The 16,637-nt window shown below is 46.2% G+C and overlaps 1 protein-coding gene and 1 pseudogene across 2 annotated transcripts in view; one reads left to right on the forward strand and one right to left on the reverse strand.

Moving 5' to 3' along the window:
* The window catches only part of GNB5 (G protein subunit beta 5), a 57,309-nt gene that overhangs the window by 10,294 nt on the left and 30,378 nt on the right, over positions 1 to 16,637 (forward strand). Inside the window, exon 2 of the mRNA XM_033190096.1 lies at positions 12,400 to 12,536. Within this exon, the coding sequence (XP_033045987.1) occupies positions 12,400 to 12,536 (137 nt within the window). The remainder of the gene's footprint in view (positions 1 to 12,399; positions 12,537 to 16,637) is intronic.
* LOC117070642 lies at positions 361 to 2,623 on the reverse strand (annotated as a pseudogene). Its single transcript, XR_004431989.1, has one exon. The product of XR_004431989.1 is annotated as a 60 kDa heat shock protein, mitochondrial-like (transcript).

Consider the following 16,637-nt stretch of genomic DNA (forward strand, 5'->3'; position numbering starts at 1 on the left):
CATATAGTATTCCATCTTAAAGATGGTCCCAGCCGGGCGCGATGGCTCAAGCCTGTAATCCCAGCACTTTGGGAGGCCGAGACGGGCGGATCATGAGGTCAGGAGATCGAGACCATCGTGGCTAACACGGTGAAACCCCGTCTCAACTAAAAAATACAAAAAACTAGCCAGGCGAGGTGGCGGACGCCTGTAGTCCCAGCTACTCGGGAGGCTGAGGCAGGAGAATGGCGTGAACCCGGGAGGCGGAGCTTGCAGTGAGCCGAGATCGCGCCACTGTACTCCAGCCTGGGCGACAGAGCGAGACTCCGTCTCAAAAAAAAAAAAAAAGATGGTCCCTAACTTAATTCTCCAAACCTTTTATTTAACTTTAAACAATTTTTTTATTACAGAAAGGTTGTCACATAGTTGGATATTTTTCTACTTTGTACACAATTATTCTCACTCTCCACAGAAAGGCTGCTCCTCATCTGGTGGTGGCAAGCACTAAAATTCTGATTTTAACAGAATAGTAGTAAAAATGCCTCAGTGATTTAAGTTGAAAGCAGTACATTGGCACATGGCTCTCGTACCCAGTATCAGGAATGTACAAATGTTTTTTATTCAAAAATGCAAAATAAATGATCTGTAGGCATAGACAATGACAGCAGTAAACCATTATATATTTTGTCAACTGAAACCAGTAACTGACTGTTATAGTGATTTTCAGCCAGCCTTTTTCTTCAGTTTCTCCAACTGACTTCTCTGAAGTTATTGGTGAGGAACACTGCCTTGGGCTTCCTGTCACAGTTCATTAATAAAGGTAAAGCGCTAGTCTAGGAGTTAGAACATGCCACCTCCCATACCACCTCCCATTCCACCCGTTGCACCCACTCCAGGGTCCTTCTCTTCTTTAGGAATTTCTGTGTCTACAACTTCTGCTGTAGATAACAGAGAGGCCATACCAGCAGCATCCGATAAAGCAGTTTTCACAACCCTTGTTGGGTCAGTAATTCATATTTCCACCATATTCACAAAATCTCCAACCATAGCATCATAACCAACTTCTAAGGAACTTTGCATAATTTTCTCAACTATCAAAGATCCTTCAACACCTGCATTCTTAGCAATGGTCATTGCGGGAATTTTGAGTGTTCTTTTAACAATTTCTATACCAATTGTTTGATCTTCATTAGCTGGAGTCAATGAGTCCAAGGCTGGAATGCATCGAAGCAGGGCACAACCCCCTCCCAAAACAACGCCTTCTTCAATAGCAGCTCTTGTAGCATTAAGGGCATCTGTAACTCTGTCTTTCTTTTCATTCACTTCAACATCACTTGTCCCACCAACCTTCAGCACAGCTACTCTATCTGAAAGTGTTGCCAGCCGTTCATTCAGTTTTTCCTTTTCATATTCACTAGTTGTGACATCTAACTGCTCAATGATTTCTTGAATACATTTTTCAATTTGAGCCTTGTCACCTTTTCCTTTTAAGAGCATGGCATCGTCTTTGGTCACAATGACCTCTCCAACTTTTCCTAAGTCATGAGGCTGAACGTCTTCAAGATTTAGAGTCAACCCGTCTTCTCCAAACACTGCACCACCAGTAGCAATAGCCATATCTTTGAGCTGGTTCTTTCTATAGTCACCAAACCCTGGAGCCTTGACTGCCACAACCTGAAGACCAACCTTTAGCCTATTCAAGATGAGTGTACTTAGAGCTTCTCCATCAACGTCTTCAGCGATTATGACCAAAGGCTTACAATGATCTTCGGCAATTTCAAGAGGAGGTACGATGGACTGAACATTAGAAATTTTCTTTTCACTCAACAGAACATAGGCATCCTGAAATTCACATTTCTGACCTTTTGATATATTAATAATAAAGTATGGAGAAATATAGCCTCAATCAAAATTCATGCCTTCAATAATGTCTAATTCATCATTCAGTGTTTTTCCATCCTTTACTGTGATGACACCCTTTCTTCCAACCTTTTTCATTGCATCAGAGATGATATTGCCAATTTCTTTGTCTCCGTTTGCAGAAATCATAGCAACTTGTGCAATTTCTTCAGGGGTGGTCACAGGTTTAGACTGCTTTTAAGTTCAGCAAGTACGGCATCAACAGCTAACATCACACCTCTCGTGATTTCCACTGGATTAGCACCTTTGCTAATCTTCTCAAAGCCTTCCTTGGCCATAGAGCGTGCCAGTACAGTAGCAGTGGTAGTGCCATCCCCAGCCTCTTCATTTTTGTTATTGGCGACATCTTGAACAAGTTTACCTCCAATGTTTTTATATTTATCCTTTAAGTCAATTGACTTTGCAACAGTCACACCATCTTTTGTTACTTTGGAACTTCCCCAGCTCTGCTCAGTAATCACTGTTCTTCCCTTTGGCCCCATTGTAATGGCCACAGCATCGGCTGAAAGGTCTACACCTTAAGCATTAAGGCTTGGGCATCTGCACCAAATTTTACGTCTTTGGCATAAGCCCGAGTGAGATGAGGAGCCAGTACCCTGGACATCGGTCTCATCTGGCGAAGGACTGTGGGTAACCAAAGCATTTCTGCGGGGCGGTGGCAGGGTGTGCACGCGGTGAGACAGGTCATCTGCGGCGAGTGAGGGACAGAGTACAGGGCACACACAGCAGTGAGCCCGTGTCCCCTCCCTGTACCTCTCCCCCTGCCCCGCGGCACCGCGTGTCTCCAAACTTTTCATTAGGGAATTCAGGGTAGAATTTTTTGTGGCTCATTAATTTTTTTTTGGAGATAGAGTCTCACTTTATTGCCTAAGCTGGAGTCTAGTAACGTGATCTCTTGCCTCAGCCTCCGGAGTAGCTGGGATTATAGGCGCATACCACCAAGGCTGGCTAATTTTTTTTTATATATATATATTTTAACCATGTTGGCCAGGCTGGTCTCAAACTCCTGACCTCAGGTGATCTGCTTGCCTTAGCCTCTCAAAGTGCTGGGATTACAGGCATGAGCCACTGCGCTCAGCCTCATGAATTTTTTTAAGGCAATTCACAAATCTCTGACAAATACAAGTGAGATAAATGTGACTGTAAATGTTTTCCTTCCATACAGGTGTTTGAGAGGGGTTTTTTTGTTTGTTTGTTTTTTCTTTCTTCAGCTCTTAAGTTCCAGGGTACATGTGCAGGATATGAAGTTTTGTTACATAGGTAAACATGTGTCATGTGGTTTGCTGCACAGATCAGCCCATCACCTAAGTATTAAGCCCAGCATCCATTAGCTATTCTTCCTGATGCTGTCCCTCCTGCTATGCCCCCGGCAGGCCCCAGTATGTGTTGTTCCCCCTATGTGTACATGTGTTCTCATTGTTCAGCTCCCACTTATAAGTGAGAACATGTGGTTGTTTGTTTACAAGTGAGAACATGTGGCCATCGCCCCACCCTGTTTTTCCTCGTTCTCCGTGAGTTGCCCCGACTAGCTAGTCAGTCCCAGTGCAAGAACCTGGATACCTCAGTTGAAGGTGTAGAATTCACTCGCCATTCCCCTCTCCAGGAGCGCTGCGGTTCGCAGCTGCTTCTAATCAGCCATCTTGGCCCGCCTTGTGGTTTTTTTTTTTTTTTTTTGAGACAGAGTCTCGCTCTGTCTCCCAGGCTAGAGTGCAATGGCCGGATCTCAACTCACCGCAAGCTCCGCCTCCCGGGTTTATGCCATTCTCCTGCCTCAGCCTCCCAAGTAGCTGGGACTACAGGCGCCTACCACCTTGCCCGGCTAGTTTTTTGTATTTTTTTTAGTAGAGACGGGGTTTCACTGGGTTAACACCAGGATGGTCTCAATCTCCTGACCTCGTGATCCGCCCGTATCGGCCTCCCAAAGTGCTGGGATTACAGGCTTGAGCCACCGCGCCCGGCCTGGTTTTGTTTTTTAAGGCTAGTCAAGTGAAGCAGTGGGAGTGGAGAAGGAACAAAGAAATCTGTAACTGGTTGTAATTAATTAGTAGTAAACACCATTGCACTCGGATCAGCCTATTTGAGGGTTTTGTATCCATCCTATCCCATTCTACTTTGGCACAGAATCAGACTACAGGAGTTTTTTAAAATTAGCATTAATTTTTTTTTCCTTGATTCCTTTAATCTACCAAAAGGTGCCATGAAAAGACTGTATATATTAGTGCAAATTTGAAAGTGATTCCAGATCATTTTTTGAATAGTTTTGTCTTCCTATTTAAGACATCTCACTTGTTTTCTTTACAATCAGTTTCAGAGTATTCATTTTCAGGGACATTTTAGAGCTTGTTCATGCTTTGGTTCCTTTTTTTTTCCCCCATTGCCTTATGATGTAATGAGAAGGACCCTGTTGTGAATTTTTGCTTTATAAATTTACGTGGTTTGAATTCTTGTGTATTGAGCTGCACACCATATCTTTTGCGTTCAGTTCATGTATGCACAGATTATAAGATAAATAACAAAACTATTCCCTGAAGGTTGAGAGTAAGCCACATCTTGATGAAAAGTTAAGATTTGGCCAGAATTATATCATATTTCCAAGGCCCTGTGAGATATACTCTAATACCCTCATTTTACAGAGCAGGGTCCAGGCCCAGAGGAGACATGTGTTCACCTTTTATTTGTTAACTGTGCTCTTCCGTCAGGCCCTGTTTTCCTTTTCTGAGAAGCGAGGGGGCTTGGTGTAGCTCACGGGCCTTCACGCTTGCTGCTTGGGCTCCAGCGGTCGAGTGATATTTGGAACTTAGGGGTAGACGTGCCTTTGTGTCTGGCCGTCACCCTCCCTCCACTATTCACCAGCTCAGTTCTACCTTCATCTGTTTTCCATATTGGACTTCTGGTAAGATTTTGTCTATAAGCCAAAGCAGAGGCGGTTGGGGGAGACTCGTATAAGTAAAATGGGAGCTTGAAGACTACCGCTCCACATAGTTACCCAACTCCAAGTTCCATCCAGTTGGGAGCCGTCCATCAGGTTCCGCCTGGCGCACAGCACAGGACCAGCCTGTGAAAGGTGCTCTGTCCTTGCTTGTTGAGTCATTCAGGTCTCTTCTGTGTCTCGCTTTCCATGATTCTTCCAGCCAAGTGGTGGCCAAGCCAAGACCCAGACAGGTTTCTTCACTCCTGATCTAGACTCTCTAGCTCTGCAGCCCATTGATCTGGCTACATCAAAGAGGTATGGCCAGGCACGATGGCTCACACCTGTAATCCCAGCCCTTTGGGAGGCCGAGGCAGGTGGATCACTTGAGGCCAGGAGTTCGAGACCAACCTGGGCAACATGGTGAAACCCCACCTCTCCAAAAAAAAAAAATACAAAAATTAGCCAGGCGTGATGGCGCATGCCTGTAATCCCAGCTGCTTGAGAGGCTGAGACATGAAAATTTCTTGAACCTGGGAGGTGGAGGTTGCAGTGAGCCAAGATCACACCACTGCACTCCAGCCCTGCGCAACAGAGTGAGACTCTGTCTCAAAAAAAAAGAAAAAAACAGAGGCATGGAGGATCCAAAGTTAGGATGTCTCCTGGACTAAGAAACCATTGTCAGTGCCTCACCTACTCCTCGATTTTCTAGATAATGAGAACCACCTGCCCACAGGTTCGCCCATTATTGAAGATATGTAAACGTTCTTAGGGATCCAAGTATATGTGTGTGAGGTCCTTCGCCTCTCTGAGCTCCAGGCTCCTCATCTGTGGAGATGGAGATAAAGCCTTTGTCCTCAGGCTGTTGTGTAAAGCACTCAGCCCAGCGCCCGTCACCCAGAAGACACACAATCAGTGGTGGATATTGGTAACATACATCAAAAGCCTTAAAAAATATGCTTTCCCTTTGACTCAGCAATTCAATGATTTGGAATTTATTTAAGGAGATAATACAGTACAAGGGTATCATGGTAGCCCTGGGTCAAAGTAAGTGTCCACCAGCAGGAAAGTCAGAGATTATAGTATGTGTATACAGTGGAGTGTTATGCAGTCATTAAAAATGATAGATAGGCTGGGTGTGGTGGCTCACGCCTGTAATCCCATGCCTGTAGTCCCCCAAATTTTATGTGGCATGTTTTCTGCTTACACACATATATATGTGTGTGCACATATGTGGAGGAAAGGCTGGAAGGGTACACACCAAATGATAAGAATGGTCGGGCTAAGCAGAATTCTAAGTTACCATATATTTTTATTTTCTGATTATTTTCAATGAATATACATTTACTTCCATAATTCTATAAAAGGCAATCAAGACAAAACCATCTCTCCATTCACAACCCCTCTTTTCACTCACCCATTCTCTGCTATTCTAAACATGATCTCTAGTTTTCATGAGCTGCCATTTCAAAAGCCCCCTTTTTCTCCGGGTCATGTTGTTTCCAGTCTTCTAGTTCTCAGTTCCTAGTACACCAACTCTAGATTTGCCACTCCTGGCCTGCCAGCTGCCTGTTAGGCACTTTAATTTGCCTTCTCAGTTGAACCTCAGAACACTCCCATGAATTGGGTCATTGTCTGCCGTTTTCCTAAAAAACAGCAACAAATGTAGACGTTAAGAAGCTAATTTCCCAGCCAGGCTCAGTGGCTCATGCCTGTAATCCCAACACTTTGGGAGGCAGAGGCAGGTGGATCTCCTGAGGTCAGGAGTTCGAGACCAGCCTGGCCAACATGGTGAAACCGCATCTCTGCTAAAAATACAAAAATTAGCCAGATGTGGTGGCATGGGCCTGGAATCCCAGCTACTCGGGAGGCTGAGACAGGAGAATTGCTTGAACCCAGGAGGCAGAGGTTGCAGTGAGCCAAGATCACTCCATTGCACTCCAGCCTGGGCAACAGAGCGAGACTCCATCCCCCCCCCACCGCACAAAAAAAAAAAAAAGAAGCTAATTTCCCACCTACCCTTTTCCACCCCAACTCCTATGCATCCTCCAAACTAGGCTGCAGTGACATCCCCTCTAATGACCACGCCTGCCAGCAGAGTCAGCCCTGTTCCCCTCTGGCTCCCTGACCCTGGGTGACAGCCTCTGTCAGCCACCATCACACTGCACTGTAGTTGTTACCTGGGTGCTGACCTAGGTCTGCCCCCTCCAGACTGTGAGCTCAGTAAGAGCAGAGACTGGTTACTCTTTTCTGTACCCAAGCCCTTGGCACAGTTCTTGGCACATAGTAGAGATTCTGGAACCATCATTCAAGCAGCAAACATTCACTGGCCTATACTTCCTCTTGAGTTCCTCCCATGACTTGGATTCTGATTCCTCGGTCTGGACTGGCATCCAGAATATTCAGCCTCTCAAGCTTCATGGGACCCAACCAAGCCTGGAGGCCACAGAGGCAGGCGTCCTCTCCCTGGACATGGGAAGGAGAACATCCAGGTACGGGGAGCAGTTTCTGGGCTGTTCCAGTCTGACCTTGGAGGGACCACGGAGAAGGGCGGTGCAGCAGAAGGTGTGTCCACTGCAGAGGGGCCTGCCAAAGAAGAGGAGTCTCTTCCCCGGTTTCCCTCCTCCAGTGTTGTCTCCACCAACGCTGTCCTCCAGCGCTGCAGCCACAGATAGTCATGACAAGGCAGATCCGACCACGCCAGTCCTCTGATGACAGCAGGCTGCTGTCACTGTGGGATAAATGAGCTCTGTCATGGGGGTACAGCGCCATTACTTGCCCGCACTACCCCTATCTCTGCAATCAAGTTATTTATTCCACCCCTAAAAAATACTGATACAAAAAATTTTACATCAGTGTTATTGTTGGGCCTTTGCTTTTGCCATTTCCTCAGCTTAGTGTACCCACCTAGGACCTCCTCTCATCTGAGTCACCTTTTTATCCTTTCATCTGCGCTCAGATGCCACCCCAAAAGGCCCAGTGCAGTGCCCCATCCTCTGGGACAGAAGCTTCCTGTGTCCACACATCTTGCTTAGCAAGTCCCACATTGTGTGGAAATCATCGTTATGGCTCCATCTCTTCCCTTGACTCTGAACTCCAGTGAGGGCAGGGACTGACTCTCATATACCTGGGTGGTTCCAGGGGCTGGCACAGACTGAACTGGAATGAACTAGGAAAGAGTTTGAGCTGTATCTAAATGGCATAAGGGTTTGCGCGTGGTAACGACCAAATCCAAGTTGCTCAGGGAACAGGAGAGGGCCAGGAGGGGGAAAAGAAAAAAAGGAACTTTTTTTAAAAACAAAAGGCTGGTGAGCTCCTTGGATCAGAAAATAGGTCTGAAACCATGTGTGTGCCTCCCACTCCCAGTGCTAGTGAGCGTGCCCTGTTAAAGTGGTGAGTTGCTTGACAGCTGAAGTAGGGATGATGGATTAGGGATCGGGAGAGGTACAGAAAAAGAAGGGAAAGAGGCTCGATTGTTTTGTTGGTCCACCAAAAACTGCTGCTTAGGATTGCTGCCGTTGATTGAAATTGAATAAACACTAAAATAAACACTAAGCATTTCATTTATTCCTTCAGTAAATATTACTGGGTACTCACTGTAGGCCAAGCTGGAGAATGTCATAGCCAACCCTTATCAAGTGTTCCCTTTGTGCCAGGCTTGAATAGTTGTCCCCACAACCCCACAGGGGAAGAGAGGTGGCGAGAAAGTATTTGCTCAAGGTTGTGCAGCTGGTGTGTGGCAGAGCCAGGCTTTGACCCAGGCCCCCACATCCAGAGCCTGGATTTTTAACTGCTTTGCTCCAGTTTTGCCTCTGAAGATCAAACAAGACAGCACTCCTGTCTTCCTGGAGCTAGTGGAATTTCTTAACAGGTTGCCATTATATTCTAGCAAATTCTTATTATAGAAACCAACTGGTTATATTCAACATTAAAAAAAAAAATTAAATCCTGGAGGAATGATCCTCCAGAAGGCAAAGGAGAAACCACGTCTTCCCTGAACCAAGCTCGCACAAGTAATACCCAGCACATATTCAGCTCATTTCTAGGCCTTTTTTTTAAAACTTCCTAATATTTAATTTAAAAAATTGTTTTTAATTCCGTGGATGCAAAATTTGGCAGATAGAAACAGGATGGAGTGGGTTGGCAGTGATCTACATGTGGGAAGAAAAAAAATGTAGTGAGAAAAAATAATTAATAGTTGGGATCTATTCAAATTCACGTTATGTAAGGAGGGCTCTATTTTGGTTGGGTGAATCATCTTTTTTATTAAAAGGGAAATTATCAAAAAGTTATGGCCTAATGCTGAATTGGGGGAAGCAGCAATAATATTGATGTAAAATTTCAAAGTAAAATACTAAATAAAATATGCACACAACTCTGGGCGGATAGAGCCTTATATAAAAGACCTATATGGCCGGGTGCGGTGGATCACTCCTGTAATCCCAGCACTTTGGGAGGCCAAGGTGGGTGGATCACGAGGTCAGATGATTGAGACCATCCTGGCCAACATGGTGAAACCCGTCTCTACTAAAAATACAAAAATTAGCTGGGCATGGCGGTACGTGCCTATAATCCCAACTACTCAGTAGGCTGAGGCAGGAGAATCGCTTGAACCCGGAAGGTAGAGGTTGCAGTGAGCCGAGATCATGCCACTGCACTCCAGCCTGGGTGACAGAGCGAGACTCCGTCTCAAAAAAAAAAAAGTTCTATAACTATAAGAATTTGGAAAATTCAATGTTTTTAAACTTCATTTGATGTATTTTGTAAAGAACATATCTAGAAAAGACGAATATGCTGTTTTGTGGCAGTAAATAATGCAATGTTTTAGCAGAAACAATGGCATAGTAATTGAACATTCATGTAGCACTTTAGAGTTTAGCAAGATTTTTGGGTTTTTTGTTTGTTTGTTTGTTTGTTTAGACAAGATCTGGCTCTGTCACCCAGGCTGGAGTGCATGGCGCAATCTTGGCTCACTACGACCTCTGCCCACTGTGACCTCTGCCCCCGGGCTCAGGCAATTCTCCCACCTCGGCCTCCCAAGTAGCTGGGATGACAGACATGTGCCACCACACCCAGCCAAGTTTTTGGATTTTTGATAGAGACAGGGTTTCACCATGTTACGCAGGCTGATCTCAGACTCCTGAGCTCAAGCAATCCACCTACCTTGGCCTCCCAAAGTGCTGGGATTACAGATGTGAGCCACTGCGCCTGGCCTAGTTTAGCAAGTATTTTTACAGTTTGGATTTTCACAAAGAGTTTTAGCCCATGTGCAACTTTGCTCTTTTATCACAAAGAAACGAGGCAACTAAAAGGAACTAAAACTTCTTGGAGAAGCAGCTGATTTTAGGGCAAGGACAGGGAAGGAACAATGGAAGCTTGGAATGAGAAGTGCTCAGAGTATGAGGGCGACATGTCAGAAGGTCACGGGAACCTGCTTGACGGGGCTCCCCATCACCTGGGACAATTTGAAGATCAAGGTCAATAGTATTAGTAATGGATTACAACCTCTTGAATAAAGTAAGAACCCATGAGTCTCTACTAATATAAATCAATGAATAAATAAATAACCGGGAGAGGAGGCAAAGCTCCTCCTTAGAAAACCAACTAATGAATGCAGAGGGAAGGGTGGACTGAGAAAGATCACCACTTGCCAGCCATCGTCACGATCACTCGTTCAGACCAGAATCATTAGCGGTATTAAATTAAGGCCATTGAGGTTTGAGGGGTAACACGACGTTTTTATAGTCTCAGAGTACCTCCCTAACAAGACACTTTTCATTACAAAAGGTGAAATGGTAACTCTCCAGTGGAGAGACCTGGCAAGTGCCCCCTTAACCAGATGATCCCCGGTGACCCCACCAGCAGTGGGACTCCTGTGCCCAGGCGGGAGGCAGTGACATTAGCTCAGCACCCCATCTCTGTGTCCCTGCCAAACGTGTTTTACCCAAACTAATCTCAAGGAAGCATCAGACCACATTACAAGAAGGAACCAAATAACTGGGGCCTCAATAAACATGACAACTGAATTCAATCTCTGACCATGGATTTCCTTTTGCTGTGAAGGTTATTATTTGGATAATAGGCAGTATCTAGATACAGACTAGTATCTAGATACAGACTAATCTACTAAGTCTGTAGATTAGTATTGTTTCAGCATTAATGTTCTAATTTTGATCATTATCCTTCGGTTATTTAAGAGAGTTCTTTGTTTTTAGGACATATACACAGAAGCATTTTGGGGAGGGAAGGATGGGAGGAAGGATTTCCCAGGAAGGGATGCTGCTGTCATAGAACTCAGACCACAGAGTCAGCCCCTCTCGGCGCAGGCTGCCAGTTGAAGGGAAATGGGCCACAGCCCCGTCAAGCCTCAGCAGCTCCCTGGGAAGACATGAGGGGCAGCTACCTTGCCTCTTCCCACCCTGTTCCTCTGTCTGTTTGCCTAGGCTGTTCCCCCCTGAAAATGCCCTCTACCCTCCTCACCTGCCTGGAGAAAGGCCAGCTGAGAGGTTTCAAAGAAGGAGATGTAGATGGAGAGTTCAGAGCCCTGGCTTCTCCTTCTCACATACCACCAACAAGAGAGGGAAGTGGGGAGTGGCCGCAGGATCCCTGCAGACCTGGGCGTCCTCCCCTGCATGATGAAGGGTCTGGACCAGCTGGTCTTTGTGACTTTCCAGCCATTTCCTATGAACTTGTCCCTCTCAGACTCATGAGTCTCAGCTTCTCTACAAGCCCCTAGAAAGCTCGCCCTTGACCTCAGAAAAGAAGCTGTTGTCCCAGCCCTGAGAGATTTTTTGGTTCTCCTTTCTGGTATAAGTGGTGCTATGAGTGGATCGTGTGTTCAGACTTTTAGGACATTGCATTGATTTCTGTGGACGGTAAGTTTTTCAGTATACTCACAGGTATGCAGTTTGCAGACAGCTTGCTTGGCAGTTCGCTGGTTCATTCTTTCCTGCGCCATGTGTGTGAGGTACCTGCCACGGTCCAGGCCGGTGCTAGGCACACAGAGGGTCAGCTAGACACAGCCAGGGGTAGAGCCGCAGGGTGTACCTTATAGTCCTGATGGAACAGTTTTGTAAAGTCAGTTTTCCTTGTGATGTGAGAGTGGTAGGCAGGAGAACCAGAAGCCCCACCCTGGTTCGCTGGTGGTCATATGAACTTGTCTTAGCCAGATAACCTCTGTGAGTCTCAGTTTCCCCACCTGCTAAATGGGCATAGCAGTCTCACTCTGCTGCCTGTCCTGCCCTCCTCTCGGAGCTGTGGCCCTTAAAGGGAAGAATTTTATGTAGTGCTTTATGAATATGAGGTGGTCTTGTTGTTAATCCCTCAACATGCATAGATAAAAGTGCTTTGAAAAATATAGGGTCTTAAACACAAAGAGAGAATGGCAGTGTCATCTCTACCCTCTACTGATCTTAAAAGAAGGAGTACTGCTAGGATGTAATGGTAAAGAATCAGAGAATCAAGCTGTGGCTTCTTGTGGAGGAAACCCATGGCGCTGCCTCCCTGTGCAGAGCCTGTGTCTGTGCTGTGCCAGCCCAAAGCCCAGAACCTGGTCCTTAGCAAGGGGACTGACTATGGCCTTGTCCTTCCAGTGCACCAGGTGGCGGAGCGGGTAGAGGCCCTGGGGCAGTTTGTCATGAAGACCAGAAGGACCCTCAAAGGCCATGGGAACAAAGTCCTGTGCATGGACTGGTGCAAAGATAAGAGGAGGATTGTGAGCTCGTCACAGGTATGTCACACCTGCTGCATAACGGGTGAGCGGGTTTTGGATTTTATAGCTAAGGGGGAGGAGAGCTGTCCCTTTCCAAAAGCCCTTTTCTGATCTTTGTAAGACTTTGCTCATTCTCCAAAGGATGTGATTTAGCATAAAGAACTCTCTTGCATACTGTAGAACTTCACTAATTTGGGTAGATTTGAAGTTGGTAATAGTTGAAACAGTGTAGATGTAGTTTAACCAGTATGATGAGCCATTGAAAATAATTTCAAAGTCTTATTTGTAAATGAAACCATTTTTTAAATAGCTTCTTTTTTTTCCCCCAAATTGAGGGCATTAGATTCTATCAATGACTTTCTTTCAATTTAAGGAGTTTAGCGATTCTTATGTCATAAAGAACAATGTTAAGATACATATCTTGTAAAATACAATTTTAAAAATCATATCATTTACATAGTTTATTTTATATATTATTTATTAGTTATCTATCACTCCAAAAAATTACCCCAAATTAGTAGCTTTATAATCTTGCATGGTTTCTGAGAATCAGGCGTCCGGGAGTGGCTCCACTGGGTGGTTCGGGCTCAGGTGGTTTGTGAGGTTGTGTGAAGATGTTGGTCGGGGCTGTAGTTGCCAACAGCTGGACTAAGGTGGAGACTCACTTCCAGGGTGCCTTGTTCACAGGGCTCTTCGCTAGAGGCCTCAGTTCCTCACCATTGGACCTGCTCACAACGTGGTAGCTGGCCTCTCCCAGAGCGAGTGATCCACAAGAAGGGGCAGAGGCAGGGCCATTCCATATTTCATGACCTGGCCTCAGAGGTGACATTGCTTCTGTTGTATTCTGTTGGTCACACAAAACAACCCTGATATAAAGAGGAAAGAGACTATAGAAAAGTGTGACTACCAGGAAGCTGGAATGATTTGGACTCCAAGTCTCACTTGGAGTGTGGCTCCCGCAGCTTAGTACTTTTGATGTCTATTTTTATGTAACATGTATTGAACATAAAGCTATAAACTGAAGTCACATGAGATATTCTATAGGCTGGTTATGGTGGCTCATGCCTGTAATCCCAGCACTTTGGGAGGCCAAGGCGGGAGGATCACTTGAATCCAAGAGTTCACCCAACCTGGGCAACATGGTGAGACCTCGTCTTTACAAAAATACAAAAATAGAAATAAAAAATTAGCTGGGCATGGTGGTGTGTGCCTGTAGTGCCAGCTACTTGGGAGGCTGAGGTGGGAGTATCGTTTGGGTGTAGGAGGTCAAGGCTGCAGTGAGCTGAGATTATGCCACTGCACTCCAGCCTGGGCAACACAGTGAGACCCTGTCTCAATAAAAAAAGAGATATTCGGCTGGGCGTGGTGGCTCACACCTGTAATCCCAGCACTTTGGGAGGCAGAGGCGGATGGATCACCTGAGGTCAGGAGTTTAAGACTAACCTGGCCAACATGGTGAAACCCCATCTCTACTAAAAAATACAAAAATTAGCAGGGCATGGTGGCGGGAGCCTGTAATCCCAGCTACTCGGGAGGCTGAGGCAGGAGAATCACTTGAACCCAGGAGGCGGAGGTTGCAGTGAGGTGAGATCATGCCATTGCTCTCCAGCCTAGGCAACAGAGTGAGAGTGTTTATTTTTTTCTCAAAATCATATTTATTCTATAAATCATGTTTTTATGATCAGCATAGTTTTCCCCCAACCCCTGCCTTGTGCTCAGTTTTTCCAAAAGCAGATTGGTTTGCTTTTTTTTGTAACCCTTGTAAAACTGGATATACTCTAGAGAATCCACAGCCTGTAACGTCTGTGTCAGCTTTGCGTTTGATAAGACACATGTTATTACTCTCCTGGATTACCTACAAATCTAGTATGTCACATTGCACTTGCTTTTTTTTAAGATCCAAATAAATTTATCACTTATGTATTTTACTATATTAAAGAAACCCTGGAAAATAAAACAAATAAAAACCTTTTACTCCCACCATCCTGTCACAACCATTATTATTATTTTTTCTTTTGCTTTTTTCTTTTCTTGAGATGGGGTCTCACTCTGTTACCCAGGCTGGAGTGCAGCTTACTTCAGCCTTGACCTCCTAGGCTCGAGTGATCCTCCTGCCTCAGCCTCCCAAAGCATTAGGATTATAGATATGAGCCACCTTGCCCTGCCCGTTATTATTATTTTAGAGCACTTCTTTCTAGTCTTTTTCAAGAGCTTATTCTTACAAGGTGCTTATCAGGATATCCATGTTGCTCTCTAGCCTTTCGACTTCTTAAATCCAGACAAGGTAGGCTTTGTGTTAGGCTTTCTGTCACTCACATGCTGCTGTTGGAAGGGAGGACCTTCAGCAGGGCTGGGCACACCCTGTCCATCCTGCTCTGTTCCATCCTGGATGTGGGTGTGGGGAGGAGGCTGGAAAGCAGGAAGCCTCTGGAACAGACTTGGACTCATCAACAGCCTTCCTGCTTAGATGCAGGAGAGTAATCACCCTAGCCACGTGGGATTAAGGCTTGAGGGTAGAAGCATATTTTCTGTCTTGGTACGTAGGCCCCTGCACATAAATCTGTGCTCACCGAGGAGACCACACTTAGTTTAATGAGACCCCAGAGCACACAGTAGGTGGCACACACAGGGCTCCAGAGCACACATGGGGGGACAGGCAAGCAGTGAGGTGGAAGAAGCCCCTAACGTGGTCGCTGATGTGGGCAGTGCATGGAACCAGTCCCCAGCCATTAGGGGCTCCAGGTGCAGAGGACCCCATGATACAGGCGTGTGGCCCCACTCCAGTTTCTGTGCTACCGGCTTACCGAATCCACCCCACACATTGTGTGTGGCCATTTAGGCAGAAATTAAGACCAGAAGAACCAATGTGCTTTGGAATCTCAGAAGGCCCCAAACCACCAACTTTGACCTTGCTTCAGGGTCCATCTGCCATGCATGGCATTAACACAGAAATCTTCCATCAGATCATGCAAAGCAAGCAGCTGTGTCACTGCAGATCCAGTCTTGCTTCTGCCCTTAAGTGATGTTTTCCATCCATATCTCTGCCACCTCATTCACCAAAATTTGGCCCCAAATGGCTTGAGTTATTAAAAAATCAAGCCTGCCATAGAGGCTGTAGATTTCCCATCCCTGAGGATCCAATCTCCTTCCACTGTCTGCCCAGCAACCTGCATGCCACGGTCTGGGCAGAGGACTGCTTTGCGGGGACCAGGGCTCACATGGATTTACCTCTAATGGGTTTTCATTACAAATAGATGATGCTGGGCCGGGCACGGTGGCTCAAGCCTGTAATCCCAGCACTTTGGGAGGCCGAGACGGGCGGATCACGAGGTCAGGAGATCGAGACCATCCTGGCTAACACGGTGAAACCCCGTCTCTACTAAAAAATACAAAAAACTAGCCGGGCGAGGTGGCGGGCGCCTGTAGTCCCAGCTACTCGGGAGGCTGAGGTGGGAGAATGGCGTGAACCCGGGGGGCAGAGCTTGCAGTGAGCTGAGATCCGGCCACTGCACTCCAGCCCGGGCGATAGAGCGAGACTCCACCTCAAAACAAACAAACAAACAAACAAACAAACAAAACAAATAGATGATGCTATAGTCACAACCCACACCCACAGGAGGCTGCAGCTGGGTTGCAGTGAAAGTGGCAGCATTCTCTGTGGCAGGGCCAGCTCTGCGTTCATCCTGGCAGGGAGTGCTGTTTGCTTACTGAACAGCTGCCCACAGGGGTTCCCACCACAATGGCGCATATCTCAGCGTAGGTGCGAAATGTCAGAGCTGGAGCTGTGACATCTGTGAGCCCCTGGAGGAATTAGACTGATCTCAGGCCCATTCAGCCCCCTCCGCAGCTGTCCCTGGCGGAGAAATGGACAGGGAATGGGGAGAGGGGTTCCTGGATGGTGCTGCGGGGACCATGGGCTCCAAAGCAAATGGGAGAAAGGACAAAGTAGTGGAGATGTTGTGGGAGAAAAAGGTTTATTATTTACCTGTCAGGTCCCTAAAGGTAATGTCAGGTTTATCTTTCCTCTGTATAATCTGTTGACATTTAGCGTATGGCAGGTGATGATAGTGTACCAACAGTTTGTGCATGGTTTGTAAATGGTATGAAAGAAGTGTCTGT

This window comes from Trachypithecus francoisi, unplaced genomic scaffold, assembly GCF_009764315.1.
Source record: "Trachypithecus francoisi isolate TF-2019V2 unplaced genomic scaffold, Tfra_2.0 Lachesis_group3, whole genome shotgun sequence".
Lineage (NCBI taxonomy): Eukaryota > Metazoa > Chordata > Mammalia > Primates > Cercopithecidae > Trachypithecus > Trachypithecus francoisi.